Here is a 22,020-nt window from a genome sequence, read left to right as displayed (position 1 = left end):
GGATTGGACTCTAAAGAAATAGTTTGGTATCAAAAAATTGAGTTGAATAGCTAATGTGAATTTTGTCTGATGTTTAGGGAGGAGTGAATCGTGCAATATAAAAATATTTCAGTTAAGTAAAGGATAATTATATGTGAAATAACTTTACAGCTAAGAGAATTTCTAAGCTTACTGATAATAAAGTTTCATAAACCATGAACTACCTTATTTTATGATATATTCACATTGCATAGTTTATGAATATGCTACGCTACTGAAGCTTACAGAAGTATTTTTACCAACTGTCAAATTTAACTGACTTGAGCAAAGTAAAGGATATTTAAAACCCTTAGGGGGAGAAAAGAATAGTGATGCACTATTTCAAGTAATCCTTAACCGATGCAATCAGTGTTATTTAATTCACAAATGCATGCAGAGCCCAGCAACCCAGTAATCTCTCCTCTCAGCCAGTGGGTGTTCTCATCCTATTGCAGAATCCTACTTTGCACATGTCTTGAAGCATTTGTTATAATACATAAGGCTTAGAAGAGATCCTGAGGCTGCATTTTACTAACACTTTCTTTTAGAACCTGTTTTTGAAATAGCTTATTGAGGTATAATTCACATATTGTAAAATTCACCCATTCTGAGTGTGGGAATCAATAATTTTTAGTAAATATACAGAGTACATGTAGAGTTCAGAGTCCAGTTCTAGAAATTTTTTATCACACCAAAAAGATTCCTTGTGGGCGCCTGGGTGGCTCAGTTGGTTAAGCGACTGCCTTCGGCTCAGGTCATGATCCTGGAGTCCCGGGATTGAGTCCCACATCGGGCTCCCTGCTCAGCAGGGAGTCTGCTTCTCCCTCTGACCCTCTTCCCTCTCATGCTCTCTGTCGCTCATTCTCTCTCTCGCAAATAAATAAAAAAATCTGAAAAAAAAAAAAAAAAAAAAAGATTCCTTGTGTCCCAGCCCCAGACAGCCACTAATCTGCTTTCTGTCTCTGTAGATTTGCTCTTTCTGGATGTCTCATATAAACAGACTCATACAGTATGTGATCTGTTGCTTCTTGCTTCTTTCATTTAACATACATGTTTTTGAGGTTCATTCATGTAGCATGTATCAGCAGCTTGTTTCTTTTTATTTCTGAGTAGTAGTCGTTTGTGTCAATACCACATTTTATTTATACATTTAGTTATTGATAGACATGGGGTTGTTTCCATGTTGTGGCTATTACGAATTCTGCTGTGAACATTCATGTAAAAGTCTTCATGGGGAACATACGTGTTTCTTGTGGGGAGGTGCTTAGAAGTGGCATTGCTCAGTTCTAGGAGTTACCATCCTTAAAGAATGATGTTGGTTGTGGGTTTTCATAGATTCCTCTTACCAGGTTGAAGTACCCTTCTATATTCCTAGTTTGCTCAGAGTTTTCATCCAGAATGAACTTGGAATATCACATAGATGATTTTTATGCATCTGATGAGATGATTATGTTATTTCTATCATTTATTTTATTTATATGAAGTACTACTTTGATTGTTAGATAGATGTTAAACCAACCTTGCATTCCTGGAATAAATTCTTGTGTTCATGAGATAATTTGATTTGCTCATATTTTGTTGATGATTTTATAATCTAATTACAAGGGATACTGGTGGACAGTTTTTTTCTGATTTCTTTGGCTGGCTTTGATATCAGGATATTTACTGGCATCATTGAAAAGGACACCAGCTATAAAAGATGGGAGGAAAATGTTTGCCACCGTTTCAGATGATGGTGGGCAGTCCCATCCCCCTCATTCACTTCGGAGTCACCATGTGGAGTTGCCAGTAGAAAGATTACATTATATTTAATATTCTTAGGAAACAGAAGTAGAATGGACTCATGAAAGAGTTCCACCACAAGCCACTGAAATGTAAAAAGTGTGAGGGCTGTGCTCTAGTTTCTGGAAAATACTCATGTATAAAAGACTATCTCCCATTAAACACTAATTGATCTGAAAGTCTGTAGTGTTTTAGAGTTGCTGGAATCCAGTGAACTTTCCTAACTTGGATTATTTTGAAGGAGCCTAAGCACAGAGTACTGTATTATCCACTTTACCCTTTCTCTCAGCATTTTTCTATGTAGTAGTCATTTTCTTTCCATTTTCTTGACAGAGGAGGAGGGAAGAGACTTGAGCTGTATTGTAGCTTCTCTTGTTCAAGTGATGCTGGATCCCCATTTTAGGACAATTACAGGATTTCAGAGTCTGATCCAGAAGGAGTGGGTCATGGCCGGATATCAGTTCCTAGACAGATGCAACCACTTAAAGAGATCCGAGAAAGAGGTAACGGAATCGTAATGCTCATTGGGAGGGAGTCTTTAAGTGTGCACAAGATAAAACTCATGTCATCGTGTGAAGAGGTGTTCTGTCTGTAAAGAGACGAGGAGCCTTTTTAAATACTACATTTGGTACCCCTTAGCTTCTTAGTCTAACGTTGGGTTCCAAATTGATGCACTTACGAAGATGACTGTAACTATATAGGTAAAATTCAAAAAAAATTGTTGCATTTCTCCAAGTTGAAAACTACTTAAAAAATCTGTATTATCTCTTCTGCAAAGCAGATAACGAGCACATTAGGTATTTTGAAAAATCAGATTTGGAATATCACATTTTCTTAAAATGGGGCATATGTGTGGAGAATGGAAAGTTGGCGAGGGACATCTTTGTAACAGCTGTGGGCGTAGTGGCCACCGTGGGTGCAGAGGTGAGAAAGCTGTGAACAAGCCTCTCCCGGACATGCTTGTTTCAGAGAGCACAGTCTGACTCATAGGGTCTCCGTAGGGTCTCGTGTTTAACAACAAGCCGCACCATCTGAGGAAATCTCAGCAGTGACTACTTCACTTTTAAATTGCTGGGACTCCCAGATACAGTCATTGATCATCAGCTGCTGTACTTGGGGGTCCACCGTGTGACCTAGAGGCTAATGCCAACCGCTTCCTGAAACTCTGGGGAGTTTTCTGGTTGCTGAGCCTGCACCAGGTCCACCAGAAGTGAATTACAGAAGTCGTTTCTTGCTTTGGGATTATTGTTTCTTTTTTTCTGTGTTCTAAAGAATTATTTCCAGGACAGACTTAATCACATCTTTTAGTGTCCCCCATTCATACAGTGACACCTGCCTGTTGACTTTGCCATTTCAACTTGATAGGCTTCTTTGGCAAGCAAGGGCTGTGATGTTCATGGCCGTTGAACCTACTTCTGAGCTTTGACATAAGCCGTGTTTAATCTGTCTGCATATCCTTGGCTCAGGTTAGGAGCCAAGTGTTTTAGCTGAGATATTTTCTTAGTAATCTCTTCCTTAACATGAGCCATAAATTTGGAAATAAATGGGAACCGAAGGACAGCATTAAATGTTCCCACTTTCTGTCTCTGTCTGCCAGTGTCCCTTATTTCTGCTGTTCTTGGATGCCACATGGCAGCTCCTGGAACAGTACCCGGCGGCCTTCGAGTTCTCGGAGACGTACTTAGCAGTGCTATACGACAGCACCCGTATCTCCCTCTTCGGCACCTTCCTCTTCAACTCTCCTCACCAGCGGGTGAAACAAAGCACGGTAAGCGAGGTTGTGGCGATAGCAACTTCTCTGTTTGTCTTACCCAGCTTTATTGAGGTAGAATTAAAGTACACTCAGCTGCATATTTAAACTATGTAAATTAAAACTGTCGTAGCTACCATTTTAAGCTGCAGTTTCTGAATGAATTATTTAAAGACATAAAAAATCTAGGAACCTGTTTCATTTTTATGAGTGAGCACTTCAGGTATTTTTCTCTGATGTACATTGTTCATAATAAACCAGTTTTTAGGGGCGCTGGGCTGGCTAAGTCGGTAGAGCATGCAGCTCTTAATCTCAGGGTCAGGAGTTCAAGCCCCTTGTTGGATGTGGAGCCTACTTAAAAAAGAGAGAGAGAAAGAAAGAAAAAGAAAATGTGATATGTAACAATTAAAAAAATAATAACCAGTTTTTAAAGATGTAAATTATTTTAACCACCGTAAATGTTGTGCTTTTATATTTATGTTTTCACATTTGGGCTGTCTGGGTGGATAATTGAAAAGGTCCTGTTAGAGGACTTTTATTTCCTAGAATAAAAGCTGTACAAAGCAGGATTATTTTCTTTAAGAGTTCTGTGGAGAAGGACTGTCAGAGATGAAGGGTAGCCGTGGTGCTAGACGGATTCTCAGTGGGTGCTGGCTTACCCAGTAATCTCAGAATCTGTCCCACCTGCCATACAGCGTCCCTTTGGGGTAGGATTATCAGTTTCTAGTCACATTTCATTGACCTAGAGGAAGAATCATGGCTAAGGAGGGTCTAAAGCCAAACTTGAGAATAACTTCCAATTGCCACTGGTAGAACCTTCTGGAACTACAGGTTCTGGCTCACCCACATTTGAACCAACAATGGGAATAGCTGGTAAACGCTGCGATAACCATTGAGAGAAACAGAAAGGGCAGCTCTTGTGGGCCTCTAGAAAGACTTTCTAAGAAGGGGGTTGCCTTCACAGGGAGCTGCGGGGTCCTCAGCCTTGGCGGTAAGGCCCTCGTCCAGGCGATGTGACCTGGATTAACCTGAGTCCCGCCCAAGGTCTGGGAGAATGGTGAGCCCAGGTTCCTCAGCTGTAAAAATGGATCCACCAAACTTAACAGTATTACCTTTGGCCTCAGTCTGTGAATTGAAGACATTTTGTAAACTGTGAAGCATTATGCTACACTATTTCCTAAAGAAATGAATCGTTCTAGATGTGGATATGAAAGACAAAGTGCACTGGACATTTAAGGAGGTGATTTCATTCAGGCTGTTGCAATAGGAGGAACCTTATTAGTGAGGAACATCCCAAAGTAAAGGAGGGGACCTGGGGGCTTGTTATGAAGGCAGGAGACAGGAGACATGAGGGAGCAGGTCCAACCTCAGAGTAGGTGAGCCGTGTCTCAGCCGTGCTCTCCAGGGGCTCAGGGTCGGAGAAACTCAACACTGTCATAGGGTATTTATTTTAGGTTGGAGAGTTCGGGAAGGAGATTTTCATAAAATATATTCTCTGCTTCCCTAGAAGAACGTAACCTATCCCAGTCCCGTGCTGAGACCAGCAGTGGGCTTGGCTCCTGAAGTGTGGGAAACTTTGTTCCTAAACTAAGTGGTCTGCGGGTTGCTCCTTTTCATTTCTTGTCCACTGAGCCGCCTCAGTGTTGGGCCCCTTGCTGTGCTGTGGGCAGTACTGCGCATGGCGGTGCTCGCCTCCTCTCCCTGCGGTGCCCCTCGAGCACACCCGTGCTTGCACCCAGGGATGCGTGCGCACGCACACACATGCACACACACACACATGCACACACACACACACACCATTTGAGCCTTCAGAATGTACACGAGGCTAGGAAATCAAACAGCCTTGTTGGACATAAAACCTTAGATGTAAAATGCCAGTCCATCAGCCTGGCGGTCCCAGTGACCGCAGTGCCTTGGGTGGGCGCTGCGGGGTGCGGGTCTCTGTGGAGCCCAGGTTGGCCTCCTGGAGACACTCACTCCTCACCCTGCTTCTTGGCTGGATTCTGGATGTGCCGACGTATGTTTACAAATAGATTTCTCTACAGGGATAAAAGTTAACAAATATTTTTTTAAAGTGTATCATCTGTTTTTCCTGGTCTGTGTTCCAGTGCTGTATTTTTTTAACTTGGCTTTTTTCAAAAGCTTTTTCTGGCAAATACTAACATTGGATGCCTCCCTCCCTCGGCACTTCCTATTCATGATTTGGTGTAACAGCCAGACTGGAGGCCGTCGGTGCCTCCCCTGCCCTCCCTGAGAAACTGTCCTGATTTTTAGCATGACCACTGTTCTTAGTCCCTGCCACAAAGACGTTTCCTTCTTTCCTCCATTCTGAGGCCACCTTAGATACTCATGGTCAGGTACTGTTCGTGGAAAATCTGATTTCTTCCTTGGAGATATTTTTAGTTTTCACATTTAAAAACAAAACAAAAAGGTAACTGATTTCTATATATTTTCCTAAGGGCCATTAAAATAGTTTGGGGGTTTTGTTTTACTAGATTTCAGCTCTTAACAATACTTTTTTTTTTTTAAGCAAATGGGTGGTTTCTTTTTTTTTTTAAGATTTTTATTTATTTGTCAGAGAGAGAGAGAGAGAGCACAAGCAGGGGGAGCGGCAGGCAGAGGGAGAAGCAGGCTCCCTGCTGAACAAGGAGCCCCGATGTGGGACTCGATCCCAGGACCTGTGATCATGACCTGAGCTGAAGGCAGACGCTTAACGACTGAGCCACCCAGGCGTCCCAAATGGGTGGTTTCTACATGCACATATATGATGAAATCTCAAATAACTAAAAAAAATTTTTTTTAATATATTTCGTGCTTAATGAGTTCAGTTTTACTCATTTGGAGTAGACAGTGTTGTAAACTGCCCTGTGCTGTTGGCTAGCTTCCCTGTTCCCTGCTGGTCCCCAGCCTGTGGCGGGGAGCCGGCCACCTCACTGCAGCGCTGCTTTTCTGATGACAGTCTTTGCCTTTTTTTCTAATTTCCAAAGAAATTCTTGTTTTTTTGGAGAATACTGAAAGGTACAAAGCAGGAAATAAGAACCCATCATCTCCCACCATCCACAAAGTCGGTATCTTGAGAGATTTCCTCCGGAGAGCTAATAATCTGCATACACCTGCTTGTGTCACTTGCCGAGATGAGAGTCATGGTTTGAGATGCTCCTCACCTCCTCCCCGCGGAAGCGGTGGGCTGTCACCCCGCAGCGTTGTGCCGCTGGCTCACCGGGCTGCCTGAGCCCAGAGCGGGCTGGAGGGGGACTCCGGGGAGCAGGGGGCCCGGCCCCCGAGCGTGGTCTTCGTGGGCTTGGCCAGACGCCGGGACTGTGCACGGTGGGGGGCGGATTCCCTCCTCTGTGCCCCTGGGCTGTGGTTCAGATACCGAAGGTCACTGGGTAAGTGAAGGGTGGCTGTCCACTTGGAAAAACGGGGTAAAATGGACGGCAGTGATTGCCATCCGCAGATTGTCCTGCATGTCCGTTCACCATGTTTTATGCCCCGCGGGTAAATGCATAAGTGTGCGATCGATCATGTGCTCAGAAAGTAAAATGCGCCAAGTATAGAAGTAACTGCGTTGTAATGACGTACTCGTTGCTCGGAGGGCCCAGCTTCCTTGGTGGCTTCCAGAAGAAAACGCCCTGTCCTCGCTCACACAGCGTGCGGGGTGTCTTTCTGATCGTGGTGCCGAGAATGTCTCTTCTCTCAAAGCAAAACATGCTGCTCTCGGGGGCTAGAGTTGCTGCAGTCCAGAAAATGCAACTTAAATAGTGATGAATGGCTCGTCCCAAAAAAGGAATGTACTTAAACTCTTTTCATTTGGTATCTTTTCACAGATGTTCAAATATTTTGTTTTGCAGGAATTTGCTATCAGCAAGAATATCCAGTTGGGTGATGAAAAGGGTCTGAAATTCCCCTCGGTTTGGGACTGGTCTCTCCAGTTCACAGCGAAGGACCGCACCCTTTTCCATAACCCCTTGTACATCGGGAAGAGCACGCCCTGCGTCCAAAACGGTTCTGTGAAATCTTTCAAACGGACAAAGGTAAAGTACACAAACGCACTGACGCTGAAAACCTGGTATCTGCTCACACCGCACACGAGGCGTGTTTTCAGAACACCGAGTATTAGGAGCCAGGTCACTTCCCTTGACAGCGCTGCCGGTGCAGATTTTGAGGGATCATTCGCTTTGTAACGGAAATGACCCTGCCCTGCCTTTTCTTCTTGGTGCCTGAGGCCCGCAGAGCTCGCTCAGCCTCTAGGATTTGGCCGATAGGAGCTCGGAGCCTGGGAGGCCCCATTCCCGAAACCCTATCCCCTCGCCTGCTCTTTCTAGGAGGAGCCAGATGTACATTTTTTCCTAACCGAGAAGTCTTAGAAATTTGCACTTAAGCGAATCACTGAACAGTAGGGATCCGGTCCGCACCCGACGCAGGCGAGAGCTAACAGCCGGAGTCCGGTCCTAGAGGCTGGAACCGCAGGGGACGAGGACTGGGAGGAGCGTCGCAAGGGAAGGGACAAAGAGTTGCGTTTTTCGTAGCGCCAGGCTTCCCTTTACTGCCTTCCCAGAACGGGGCGCCCCGGAGAGGTAATGCTGAACTCTCTCTCCCCCCAGAAAAGCTACAGCTCCACGCTGAGAGGAATGCCCGCTGCCTTCAAGAACGGCGTCCTCGGCGACCCAGACTTAGTCCCCAGGAGAAATTCGTTAATCCTACCGGCAAAGCCCGAGCGCCCTCAGCCCCCCGACGGCCGGCAGAGCGGGCTGGAGCGCTACTTCACCGAGTGGTGCTCCCGACCGGCCGACCTGCACGGCGTCCTTCTGCCGCACGTGTCCGGGCCGCGCGTGAAGCTCTGGAAACTCTGCTACTTCCGCTGGCTGCCGGAGGCGCAGATCAAGCTGGGCGGCTTCATCACTGCCTTTCACAAGCTCTCCGTGCTGGCCGACGAGGTGGACGCGCTCAGCAGGACGCTGCGGCAGCCCCGGGCCGGCCCCCCGCAAGCCTGCCCTCCGGGGCTGGACAAGAGCAGGATGTACTTCCGGGCCGGCGGCCCGCACGACGCCCCGGGGACGCCGGACTTCCTCTCCTCCTCCTTTCCCTTCTCCCCCGTAGGCAACCTGTGCAGGCGAAGCATTTCAGGAACGCCACTAAGCAAATTTTTAAGTGGGGCCAAAATATGGTTATCTACTGAGACACTAGTAAACGAAGACTGAAGGGTCCGATTTGCTGAACGTTGGGAGGGAAGCCACAGACTTCTCCTCTGAATTAAAATTGCTAACCTAGGCATTTGAGGCTCTAAGAATTTTCTATGTCAGAATAACAGTGGAAATTTGCACTAATATTTGGAAACCTGTTGAATTAGGCTTCCTTCGTAATTTTTTTTTTTAGAAACAGGCAGAACTTCTCTTTTTGATGGCCTCTTTTTGCCATTGCAGGTCTGGCCAGTTGTAGGTGATCTGGAGGCAGACCTTCCCCCACTCTTACTACTGTGAGCAAACCAGTTAACAGGAAAGTTAGGAAATTAGTGTGTAGTAGGTTTTCAAGATGCATCCGGTAAGCTCCCCCCACAGGCATTAGGAGGTATTCATAGATTTTTCCGGTCACTGTCCATTCTCTGCGATCACCGGAGGGCTCAGTATTTCCAAGGCCATAATTTATTGTAGATCACCTTGTTTGGGACCGTAGATCACTGTGTTTTAAAATCCTGAGTTTGCTTTCACCTTCATAGGACTAATATGCACGGTTGACTTCGAAAGCATTTGCTGTAGGTAATACCAACTTAGAAGTGCCTTTGACATTAATATTAATTAAGGTACGCATTAACACAAAGTAAACCACAGTTGCAGTTTTTAAAATAAGGGTGTTAAAAGCCTGCGTATTGGAAACAGGCTTTTCGCCTCGGAGCTTCCTGCCGGTAGCCAGGAGTCCCCCAGAGCACATTGCCTTCCCTCTGAGAGTCAGCGAGGACAAGCGGCCGTGGGGGGGCAGGTGCGCGTTGGTGGGACCGCGGCCAGGGAGAGTGCTGTCCGCCAAAACCCTCCCGCAGAAAGAGCCCGCTTGCTCCCGGGCGTTTGGGGCGTCGCCGTCTAGGCCCAGGGTGGTAGGGGGTCGCGGACACTTGCCCTTGGCGATCACTAAGGTGGCCGTGAGTCCGCTCGTCTGTGCGGAAGGCCCTCCTCCCCCCGACGAAGTGCCTGGCGGCGCCGTAGAGCCAACAGGGCAAATGACAGGGCACTTCTCTCAAAAGACCGCCATTTCCGTGTGGAGAGAACCCCCCGCCCCCCGGCCTCTGCCAGCCGTGCGGAGAGGGAGAAGCGTGCACGCAGGTGTGTGGGGGTCACCCCGTGGGACCGGACGCAAGCGAGCGCTGCGGGCTCCTTAGGGCGGTGGCCTTCACCCCTCCCTCCGATGCGCACCCCCAGGCCCTGTTGACAGGTGGATGTTTTCAAATTGGGCTGTTACTTAGAGTTTCTTCATTAAATGCCGTCTTAAGCTTTACAGAAGTTTTGCAGTGAAGTGGTTAATATTTTCTAAAACAAGTTTTTTCAGAGCAGTGTCTTACTGTCACGTGTAATGAATAGCGGTTTCTGTTTGAATTATTCGCCTTTTTAAGATTGATGTCTCTGGACTTTGAGGACAGAAGTTTTCATAGAATGTCTTCGGAAATTCATCTGTGGATAAGCCCAATGTTTTTGCCAACCTAGGCCTGGAAAGTCGGGGCTTTTCTCAGTAGCACTGTTACTACTAAACGTTTTATAGTCCCTGATTGGAAACCAGTCCCAGGCGCCTTAAAATCCCACAGCGTATCCTGCCACAGAAAGTGTCATAATTCTCCCTTTTTGATTAAGCTGCCTTTTTATTATTACAAATTATTCTAAACTAGGGGGGTTTTGGAGATGGATTGTTGAGCATTTGTATCTTTATACTTATCTTTCCTCACACATTTATCTCAACTCCTTGAGCAATTTTTTTGTTAATTTACAAGCTTAAAGGAGATTAGGTACTATCAATACTGTTTTAAAATAGAAAATGTGCATATTTTTGTATGATAAACGTAGTAAAATACGGTTTTTCGTTTTATTTTCGCTGGACAGTTGTATCATGATTACCGTGCCGCAGGTTACCGCGCACAACATGATGTACAGCTGTAACGACGTCAAGTCGTAGCCGTCGTGAGGCTGCCGGCACCTCTGCTGGCCCGGGGCGGGGGGGGGGGGGGCGGGGGAGGGGGGCCGGCGGTGGGCCCGGCGCAGGCGCGTGCAGGAGCCGAAGCCACACCGGAGGGCGCCTCCCGCTCTGGCTCCGGCCCCGCTGCCCTGCGAGCCAGGTTCGTGCCGCACGGGCCCGACCGCTTGGGACTCCTAGTACTGGTGAAAGATGTACAATGTCTTACTGTTATTTTATGATGGAGACCGGTTCTAAAACCAAAAATGTCTTAACTTTATTTAAGAAAAGTGTATTAATTTGTGCTAACGGGGAAAATCAGCCAGCATACCTTCAACGAAACCTGCTTGCCGTAGCCGTAACCTCAAGTAGTTAGAACTTGATTTTGAGAGAAAACTAAAAACCTTTGTGCCTAAAATTGATGGACTTCAGTTAAAGTAGGATGAGCAGGAAGATGAGAGAGCCTGCTCAACAGTGATGACTGTGAAGGAAATTTTGACTGCTAAATAAAATTCCCACAGAACTTGGTGGTTGTAGTTGTTATCAATATGAGATCATCTACAAGAACGTCGTGATTCAAGAAGCGAAGGCGTCTTCTTCCAACTCTACTTGTGTGGGTGTCATCCACTCAGGTTTTTTTGCCTGCTCTAAAGCAAGACAGTGATAGGTAACATTTTTAACATCGATTCAGAACTGGCTGTAGTTAAGGCCACGTGGGTATTAATGGACCATGCCCTAACCTGTCCTTCCGTTCAGTAAATCACCAAGCTGGGGAGTAACATTTCCCTAAGAAGGTCTCCGAACCAGTCTGTGGGGACTGGGGTCCCCATCCCGGACTCCTGGTCCTATAGTTCTGGTTAGTTGCCTTCCTACCGTATACCTTCCTCAGCCTAGGGCTCTTACGAACAGCCCTGTTGCAGTGACACCGTGTATACAGAAAATTGCCCCTCTAGTCATGAGGGAGGGACAGTTGCCTTTGATAAAGACTGTTCATTCCTTTGATGATCTAGGCCCAATTAGTAAGAGCAAGTTAAAAGGTAAGGAATTTAATGAGAATTTATTTTTAATTCCCAGAGAAAGAATTTCATCTGTTTGTGCCCTTCTTAGATAATCATAAAACAAGAATGTTTAACAGCTGCGTATATCCGGGCAGTATAGAAAACCTTAAATACAGGTCTCTCCAGTATACTAAACTAGAGACATTGGGTATGCTACTTTTATAAAAGACCAAAAGCTATGAAACATCCCATTTGTTTGGATTTTTTCCAGCTGTTTTGCAAGTGTAGCTTAGTAACATAGATGCATCCCTTTCCTAAAATGGCCACCAAGGTTATAAGCTTCTAGAAAGTTCATTACCTGCTATGTGGAATCAATGAGTACATTCAAGCCAAGACCAAGTTTTATGACACACAGACACTGGACAATGATGAGTCGTAAACTCTCAGGTTTATTACTGACATAACAAAGTTAAATAAAATGTAATGATGCTTTATGCTTTTGAAAATCAATCCATGTGTCACCAGACTCCCCCAACTCGACAGCTCTTAGGTGAGGCTTTTGCTCTTAGCTCCAACAGCAACCACGTGGCAGACTTCTACGTCGGCCCCCAACTTCTGCAGTTCATCCAACCAGAGCATTTGCTTATGTGAAAGACGATCACTGGGGCCTTTAACTTCCACCAGCTGGAATGTAAGTTTTAAAAAAGTTATTTAGTGGGCGCCTGGGTGGCTCAGTTGGTTAAGCGACTGCCTTCGGCTCAGGTCACGATCCTGGAGTCCCGGGATCGAGTTCCGCCTCGGGCTCCCTGCTCGGCGAGGAGCCTGCTTCTCCCTCTGACCCTCCCCCCTCTCATGTACTCCCTCTCTCTCATTCTCTCTCTCTCAAATAATAATAAATCTTTAAAAAACAACAACAACAAGTTATTTAGTATCTTACTGAAACAGAATAGCCAAGTATGCTATAGTAGTTTTCACTGACACTGCTCTACTTACATATATAAAACAAAGATACATGTATGAAGTTCACTTGAGAATTATTCTGTAGAAAGTAGGCAGTTCTTCAGAGAATTACTACATTGTTTCTGAATAGACAGTTGACAAATAGTTTTAAAGCATACACTAGATTATTGCTCCCCTGCTTAGAAATTATTTACTTTCTAATCACAGAGCTTACTTTGTTATATTTGCAGTTAAATCCAAACTTTTGTCATGACTTACAAAACTATCATCTGGACCCTGCCAACCACTCCAAAGTTCCTGAGAAAGACCAACCTCTTCCCAACCGAAGGGCCCTTCCATACGCTTGCTGTTCCCTCTGCCCAGGACACTTCTTCCTGTTCTTCACATGTCTGACTTCTTACTTTCAATGCTCAGCTTAAATCCCCCTCCTAGATGTCCAGCACATCTCAAAGCAGGGTCCTTCTATGCACTTCCTCCACGGCATTTATCAGAAGACAAAACTGTTCATTACATACCAGCTCCATGAAGGCAGGAACTGTGTCAGTTTTATTCACTGCAGATTACTGAACTTCAAAATGGCAATAAAAACTATCCAGATTTTCCAAATTTGATAGAAACTACAAACCCAAAGATCAATGAACCCCAGGCACAGAAACATAACACTATACAAAGAAACATAATGAAGTTGCATAATTGGTGATAAAGGGAATATTCTAAAAGCAGCTAGAATTTTTTAAAGCCTAAAGGGAAAGACTACACATTTATCATTAAAAAACAATGCAAGCTAGAGGACAATGGACCAGTATTTCAAATTACTGAAAGGAAAAAACTATCAACATAGAATTTTTTCCTCAGAGAAAATATCTTTCAAAAGCAAAGATGAAATGAAGACTTAGACATAGAAAACCTAAATTATTCATTACTAGCAGGCCTCCATTTCAAGAAGTGTTAAATTCTTTAAGCAGGAGGACTACAGTACGTGGAGGACTACAGTACGTGGAAATCTGGATCTTTACAAAGGAATAACAAGCAGTAAGAATTTCTATCTAGGGGGAGACCTGGATGGCTCAGTCAGTTGAGCATCCGACTCTTGATTTCGGCTCAGGTCATGATCTCAGGGTCCTAGGATCAGGCCCTGCATCGGGCTCCGGGCTCAGCAGAGGCTTGAGGATTCTCTCCCTCCCTCTCCCTCTTCCTCTACCTCTCCCGCTGCCTGTGTTCTCTCTCTCTCAAACCAATCAATCTTTGGGAAAAAAAAAAAAAAAAATTTTGTACCTAGGGGAGGAAAACTAATTTCTATCTATGTGAGTAATTATAAAGATTCTTAAATCAACTGTAGAAAGCAAAAAAATGTAGAATTTAGAACATATAGAAAAATGATGTATGAACAGTACAAAGGCCAAGAGAGGAGATATAAAAACATGTTTTTTATACTATACATGTAATAGCATAACATCACTTGAAAGACAGGAAGCTTAAGATCTACACTGGAGCAACCACTTACAACAATTATAGCTAACAAGTCAACAAAGGACTAGAATACAATCTTTAAAAAAAAAAAAGGTAGAAAAAGGTGAGAAAAGGAGAACAAGAGAGCTGAGACAAACAGAAAACAAGTATCAAGATGGTAGCTTTAAAGCCAGTCATCAATAAGCACATCAAATGTAAATGGTCCAAAAACCTAATTAAATGGCAAGAGGTTGTCAAACTGAATTAAAAAGTCAGACCCAGCTATAATGCTGCCTACAAGAAACCCATTAAAGATGAAATAAGTTAAAAGTAAGAGAAAAAGATATGTCCTGTTAGCACTAATCAAAAGAAAGCTGGAGTGGCTATTTATTAATATCAGTTGATTTCAGAGTGGAGAACACTACCAGAAATAAAGGAGGGTCATTTCACAATGATGAAGAGATCAACTCATCAAGAGGATGTGACAGGCCTTCAAGTTTATACATCTAATCACAGAGCTTCAAAATATATGAAGCAAACTGGATAGAACTGCAAGGAGAAACACACAAATCCACAGTTCCAGTCCGAGATGTCCCATGACCCCAAAAGTATGATCCATTAAAGAACAGAGAAGTTGGGACTTGGCCAAAATAAAAATTTCTGCTCTTCAAAAGACACTATTATGAGAATGAAAAGACAAGCCACAGCCTGGGATGAAATATATTTGATACAGGGCTTGTATCCAGAATTTTTTTAATCTCAGAACTCAGTAATAAAAACCAACCTGGGATGGGCAGCAGGGGAACACCAGGGTGAGGCAAGGTGGCCCTGAGCCGAGAACACATGATGAGGAGCTAACTCCTGGGGAGCTTAGAGAACGGCTTCCTGTCATCTCAGCCTCCTGGTGTTCACACCTGCAGAATCCCATCCCTTGCCAGGGGGGAGTGGGGGCGGGGGGCACGCACTGGAATCTGTGACTTGCTTCTAACAGAATAATACGGCCAAAGTGATGGAACGTCCCTTCCGCGATCAGGTCATAGGAGCCCGACTCCCGTCTTGCTCACACTCTGGCTCTTCTCCCCAGCCTGCCCTGATGAATGAGCCGCCAAGTGGCGCGCTGCATGGCGGAAAGGAGAGGCCCCCACACCAGGGGTGCGGAGGAGGCCCCCGCCAATAGCCACTGGGGAACCATGGCCCTCGGTCCCACAGCCGACAATCATGCAAGAAATGCCTGGATCGGAGCCTCTGATTAAGTTGCGAATGAAACTTTCCACTGTGGCGCAACTGACCTTACAGCGACGACTCCGGGAGTCCCACACCACCAGGTCAGGGAGGCCCCCTCGGCAGTGTCGGAAGTCCACAGCCAGGCGCCGGCACACACCACTGAGGATGGGGCCGCCCAAGCAGGAAACGAGATCCTGAACCCAAAACACAGGGCTGGTTAGCCATGTCTTACGACAGAGATCCTGCAATACTTTCACTGGCCACGAGACGCAGAAAACTGTAATTCCACAGAAATGGGTTCCAAGGACACCAGGGGTCATTCTGCTGCTTGGGCCACAGGGCCACTGAGCCACCGGCCAAATGCCCACCGGCAAGCTCTGGGAAATCAGGTTTCCTTCGCTCAGTCAGACTCCTGTCTAGTCGGCAAAGCCCTGGGGAACAGCTGAGGAAGAGGGAATTTGGGGTGAATCTTCAGGAAAAGGACAGTGATGAAGGGCAGCCGTTGCAGGGACAGGAACAGCATCCTTCCTGCTGAGGGTCACAGGCCAGGCAAAGGGAAGCTGTCAACTAAGGGGAAGAAGGCAGCCCTGGGCTTATTTTGTGCCCTGACCTGGTCCCACCGGTTACAGTGGCATCCGGACTAGGGGCCTATCATCTACATAAATGTATGCATAGCACCATCACATACAGAAATACGTGTGCATATGCACACATGTGCACACACGTAGGTGTGGATACACATATATACACGCACACGCACACACGTACACACACGTATACAGATCTTGCCAAAGCAGACCCAGCACTGGGAGGCGTTGCTCTCTGACCAACTCCCGCGCAGGGTTTCACCTGAGCTTGCTGAAGAGAAGCAAAGCGATCCCAGCTGACGAGGGAAGCCACTCTGCCCTGCTGGGCCTGCCACGCGGCTGCCACCCAGGCCCGCAGGCTCTCCGCGGGCGCGCTGTGAATCCGCCGCAGCCGGGCCTCCACGGCCAGCCGCCGGCTGGTGCAGAAGCCGTCCGTGCACAAGTCCAGCGGGAAGGCCTATGTCGCGGGAAACAAGCCTCGTTCGGTGCCTGGACAGAACCGGTTCATCAGAAGAACATTCCATACCCATAAAATTTGGGAACTGGCCAACCTGATTAAATCGACACATTCTTCTTCTCAGAAGGTAAGTAAAAATTATCTAAGTAATCTAACATAAAAGCAACTCATTGCCCTGGTTTGTCAGCGTCGTAACTGGTGGAAAGAGCTCCCAGGTTACAGCGGTGGTGCCCTCGGCGGGCCCGGGCACCAGCATACACAGGGGCACCGGGCCCAACAGGAGACCGGTCAAGGTCAAAGCTGAAGAAACCTACGCTACAAGTTTTGAGTGGAACGAAGGTAAAGTAGGTTCAAGATGAAAATTTAACAGATTTACATTTTAAAATCTATGAATCCGGATGTAAAATGAAAGACTATTCTAAGAGAGACTCAGCACCACCCCCAAGACCGTCATTGGCAGGCTTCTGATGGCCGCAGACCCACACGCACAAGGGTGGGAATGAGTCACAAAGTGCAGAAGCATCTGCTTGCCTAAAAAGCACCCGCCAGGCACGGCGTAACCTGAGCACCTGGTAGGCGTTTCTGAAGACATCTGGTATCCCGTCCATGAAGATGATATCCCACAGGAGGAGGCCATACAGCGTGCTGAAGGTGGACCCTTCCCCATGAATCCCTAAGGCAAAGCCAAAGCACAGGAAAATCAAGTTTTTCTGTTTTTTAAAAACCCCCACCATAACCCACTGCTTACTCAATTTGAAGGAAATAGATTTTAGTTTCAAATGCAAAAGCTGTTTTCTTGCCATTCCTAGCTCATTTGTTTACATTACATTGCTTATATACAGAAGACTCGTTTAAAAGCAAAAATCTTAGTAATTATGGGGAAAACTTAAATACACATTTCAGAGTCATAAAGTAGCAGTTCTCTAACTTTAGTGAGAAATGTAAGGAACGTGTTTAAAGATAAGTAAGTAAAAGCAGATTCCCTCCTCAGGCTCCAGGGGTTCGATTCAGTGGGTGTGGGTGGGCCGAGACCCCCGCGGGTCCTCTGGTGTAGGGCCCCTTGGCCACACCTGCAGAAAGGCTTCCCAGAACAGATCTATCGGAGAAAAACTAGTACCTTGGAGCCTGCGCCCTCTGACCTGGCGGGTGCTATCTCCATCCACCTCACTGGACCTTGCGTTCCACTGCTTTGTCCTGGACAAGCGTGCCCAGTGTTTCTGAGATTTGGGCTCTTCTAGAAACCTTCCACCTCCGAGACCACCTAGCTCAGACCCTGGCCTGACACCCCATACAACTGTACTGACTGGGCCACGAGCTCCATCGACCACGCAGGTGTCCTAGCAGAGTTGAGACCAGGGGCTCGATCTCGGCTTAGCACGCAGACCTGTCTCCCAGGCAAGTGCTCTGCACTTCCACACACCTGACTGGGGATGGGGGCCATGTGGGGGCTTCTCTCCCCGCATTATGGCCTTGGCCAAAGGAGGTGCTGACCCCCACGACCCTGTCCCAGTAGGCAGGCAGAAGGGCTCTTCTGGCTGGTTGGCCCTGTTCCAGTCTGTGCAAGGGCATGGTGCTGCACAGGCCCCAGAGGGCAGAGACCAGGCCGAGGCTGCACGTGTGTCCCGTACGAAAGTACACAGACCAGAGCCTGTGAGAAGCGGCACGGCCAGGCCCCCTCCGTCCTGCCTCCCTGAGGCTGTGCCTTTCGTCCCCATCTCAGTTCTAGCCCCTCGTCCTCGCAGCCTGTCTCAGAGATGCAAAAGGACAGAGCGGGAACAACCGGAACTCACTCAGGCCTCTGGGCTGGAGCTGAGCCCTTTTCACCAGCAAGCTTTACACTGGGCTCCCGGGCTCCTGCCCAGCCAGGGGGTACTGCTGGGTCTCAATTTCCAGCCTGCTTACTGCCCGGGAGTGCACACTGTCCACTGTCCAGGCAGGAACACTGGCGGTCAGAATTCCCACGCTCCTAAGCGGTCTACACCATGCGTTTGTATCGGAAGTGAAATCATTTTTGGTAAGCTCCTTCTGAGTGATTCTGAAATAATCTTCTCTGAAGGGAGCTTGAGATTGCCCTTAGTCCCAAATCTCCTCTCAAAGAGACTGACAGCAAGGGTTCCACTCATTTTCACTGCATCCATTTTAATAAATGAAGAAAATATTTTATATAAAAATATTTTATACTCTGGAAATGGAATCGTCTGTCCGTTTTTCAGGCTCATGGTTAAACCGAAAGCATTCCACTGTGTTCGCCTCACAGCGGGCCCGCCACACGCCCTCATATCCGCGCCCTCCACCCTCGACTGCCCAGTTTACTGTCTCCCAGTTTACTTCTCTGGGGATAGCTGCTCATTCTATTTTTTTATTTCTAACCTTTCAGGTCTGTGCTATCTCTGTCTTCACTGGGGTTTGTACTTCTTCCCTTATAGCATCTCCCTTCCCTGTGAGTAATAAAGATACCACACAGATTAATCTTAGCCGTTCTCATACTCATCGTCGTTTCATGGTCCTCATTAATCTTCTGAATGCTGACATAATACTCAAGAGAAATAATGTCCTGATTTTCACGGATTTAAAGGTGTCAGAATGTTTTTAATCCTCGTGACCCTTCAGCCTGGGCAGAGGGGAGTCCTGCCTGGATGGAGGATGGGCGTGGTGGGCCCCTCCGGAGTGAGCACGCGGGCCACTGTCCGGGGTCGGCTTCTGAGGTCCGAGGGCGGGGAGGGTGGAAGGAACGCCGCAGCGGGCCGGTACACGGGGCTCACTGCACCTCCCCACTTTTGTACAAAGGCACATTCGATAGCTTCCCTAATACATAGTTTTTAAAAAGGAAGAACGGCTAGGGCGCCTGGGTGGCTCAGTTGGTTAAGCGACTGCCTTCGGCTCAGGTCATGATCCTGGAGTCCCGGGATCGAGTCCCGCATCGGGCTCCCTGCTCGGCAGGGAGCCTGCTTCTCCCTCTGATCCTCCCCCCTCTCATGCTGTCTCTCATTCTCTCTCTCTCAAATAAATAAATAAAATCTTAAAAAAAAAAAAAAAAAAGGAAGAACGGCTAGAGTGGGCCTCTCCAGAACTGCCTTGCCCTCCCCCTTCCTCTGTAATTCCTCTCTCACAGCGTTTGATTTTACTTTTTCTAGTCAGTACTACATTTCGCTAAGGACAGACTGACAAGCTCATCAGAAGGCAAATTCCCAACGTCTCCTCTTTTCCTGGGCCTCAGATAAAGCATTCATTCTCTGCAATAAAAAACGCACAAAAAAGAAAACAAAAACAAAGCACTGCTCTTTCTAGCAATTTCTCCGGTTCCTCTGGTGCTATGCCATCCCAGGACTTGGTCCTTCAATCCCCTTAAAGTTGTTAGCTGTGAGGCCCGCTCGCTCTTTCCAGAACAGCCTGGCCCAGCTCCACGGCTCCTACCTCCTCTAACGGGCTTCGCTGCCAGGCAGCCCTCCTGGGAGTCCTCTGCCTCCCGAACTCCCAGGCCCAACATAAGCTCTCTGAGAGCAAAACCAGTTCCACTTGCTTCTAACATCCCACCAGAAAGCGCTGTTCCTCCCAGGCCTTGGGTGGTAGATGCTGCTTCAATGGAAGAAGGCGGCCTTCAGCAACTATCGGGAGTAAAACCCCTTCCCACACCCTCCAGGTCAGCAGCATCGCCCACCGGGCCGGACGGAGAGACGGCGGCCACCCGCTGCTGCCGAACCATCCCCGGGGGCCCGGCGGCCCGGGAGAAACACCGCGCGTTACCCTGGTCGAAGCCGTTGCGTCTGTAGTAGGCCAGCGCCACCTCCTCCACAGAGCACAGGACTGCGGCGGGGGCGGCGGGCCCCCCAGCCTCCAGCACAAACACGGACTTGCCCGTCCCACGCTGCGGGCACAGCCGGCCCGTGATGGTCACCTGACACAGCAGGACAACACCCATCAGCCTCCCTCGAGCTGCAGTCCCCGCAAACCTGACTGCCACGTCACCTTCCGACGTCCCCCCTCCAGCCACCTATTCTCAGCAGAGCGCGAGGCCACGTGACCCATGCTCCGTGCCTGCGAGGGTGTGGACCGGCCACTGCCCCGGCCCCGGGTGTGTGTGGGGGCGGGGGGGGGGACACGGACCCCAAAGCTGCTCTCCAGGTGCCCTGACCAAGCAGGAGACACTGGCGAGGGCTGTGAGCTCCTGACCCAGGAGTTTTACAGGGAGTCACTCAACCCAGCGCACGAGCAGCCCAACCCCCCGGCCAGCCCAGCTTCTGATGTAGGAGGCGCTGGTGTGAAAACGGAGTCCTGTCCTACACGCGCACTAGGGTTTTCTAAGTCTACAAGAAAATGCACACAAAAACTGTTCTTAGGCTGCTTCCATTCAGGAAGAAAACCAGCATATGCGCTGAAGTCCAAAGTGCCCAAAGGATATCGACTTACATGTTTAACGTCATCCACAGTTATTTCTGGTAGCTGATGGAAGAGGTGCCTGTACTTCTGACAGTTCGGAGACTCTCTCAGGCGCAGAGCTCTCTGGTACAGTGAGAGACGGTGTCCTGTTCGGACTTCCGGATCTGCCAGCCCTTCTGTGATGCACTTGATAGCCTAGCGAAGAACACAGCCCCACATCAGCATCCTGAAAGACCTGAGGGCAGCAGCTGCTCACTGAACGTGCCAGGAAACCCCTGTTAATTATCCAATATCGCTAACTAGCAAATGGGCAAAGCAATACTTCCAGAGATAAAGGATATTCCTTAGATCTCATGCTGCTACATTTCTCCCTTTCTCTCTCTCCCTTTCTTTCTCTCTCTCTCTCTCTCTCTAAGTAGGCTCCATGCCCAACATGGGGCTTGAACTCCCCACGTGAGATCAAGAGTCGCATGCTCTACTGACGGAGCCAGCCAGGCTGCCCCATCATTCTGCTACTTTTAATGATCAGGTGCACTCAGGAACCACAGAGCTGGCCCAGAGTCCTCATTTCCAGGGAGAAGAATCTTGGGTTTGGAGAAGTTAAATGCATTTCCTAAGGCTATTCAGAGTTGGACCAAAAAAACCAAAAGTACTGAAAATACCATAGCATACTACTTCACGCCTAATAGGATGACTATAATCAGAAACAAGGAAAACAGTAAGTGCTGACAAGGATGTGGGAGAAACTGGAACCCACATGCACTGCTGGCAGGAATGAAAGAATGACTCAACACTGTGAAAGTCAATGTGCGGTTCCTCAAAAAGCTCAACACAGAATTACCGCATGACCCAGCAACGCCAAATCTGGGGACGTACCCAGAAGAACTGAAAGCAGCGTTTTGAACAGATATTTGTACACCATGTTCATAAGCAGGATTATTCATAATAGCCAAAAGTGGAAGCGAGCCAAGTGTCCATGTTGAGATGACTGGATAGATAAAACGTGGTCTGTCCATACAATGGAATGTTATTCAGCCTTGAAGAGGAAGGAAATTCTTATACTTTCTACAACGTGGATGAACCTGGAGAACAAGCTGCTGAGTGAGATAAGCCAGAGACACGAAAGACCAAATACAGGACATATCTAGAACAGGCAAATTCAGGCTGTAGGGGGAGGGACCAAGGAGCAATGACTAGCTGGCTACAGAGTTTCTGTTTGGAGTGATGACAAAGTCTAGAAATAGACAGTGGTGATGTTGGCACAAA

General features: G+C 47.5%; 2 protein-coding genes across 6 annotated transcripts in view; one reads left to right on the top strand and one right to left on the bottom strand.

Annotated features, from left to right (window-relative positions):
• The window catches only part of MTMR10 (myotubularin related protein 10), a 56,683-nt gene extending 42,450 nt beyond the window's left edge, over nt 1-14,233 (top strand). The window contains exons 13-16 of the mRNA XM_045899557.3: nt 2,134-2,303; nt 3,398-3,568; nt 7,402-7,584; nt 8,155-14,233. Of these exons, the coding sequence (XP_045755513.1) occupies nt 2,134-2,303; nt 3,398-3,568; nt 7,402-7,584; nt 8,155-8,751 (1,121 nt within the window). The 3' untranslated portion in view covers nt 8,752-14,233. The remainder of the gene's footprint in view (nt 1-2,133; nt 2,304-3,397; nt 3,569-7,401; nt 7,585-8,154) is intronic.
• Nucleotides 12,129-22,020, bottom strand: part of FAN1 (FANCD2 and FANCI associated nuclease 1) — a 31,991-nt gene continuing 22,099 nt past the window's right edge. Inside the window, exons 9-14 of one of the 5 annotated variants that reach the window (XM_054513368.2) lie at nt 20,785-20,949; nt 20,122-20,272; nt 16,909-17,050; nt 16,183-16,377; nt 15,399-15,527; nt 12,129-12,384 (exon numbers count right to left, since the gene is read on the bottom strand). In XM_054513368.2, the coding sequence (XP_054369343.1) occupies nt 12,297-12,384; nt 15,399-15,527; nt 16,183-16,377; nt 16,909-17,050; nt 20,122-20,272; nt 20,785-20,949 (870 nt within the window). In that variant the 3' untranslated portion in view covers nt 12,129-12,296. Of the gene's footprint in view, nt 12,385-15,398; nt 15,528-16,182; nt 16,410-16,908; nt 17,051-18,747; nt 18,816-20,121; nt 20,273-20,784; nt 20,950-22,020 lie in introns of those variants that run through there. The other 4 variants (XM_045899556.3, XM_045899555.2, XR_010404904.1 and 1 more) reach the window with 4 other exon arrangements.

Source organism: Mirounga angustirostris, unplaced genomic scaffold (assembly GCF_029215605.1).
Source record: "Mirounga angustirostris isolate CCGP_5_RB_7025 unplaced genomic scaffold, mMirAng1.0.hap1 SCAF_9, whole genome shotgun sequence".
Lineage (NCBI taxonomy): Eukaryota > Metazoa > Chordata > Mammalia > Carnivora > Phocidae > Mirounga > Mirounga angustirostris.
This window is presented reverse-complemented; position numbering and strand designations above follow the sequence as displayed.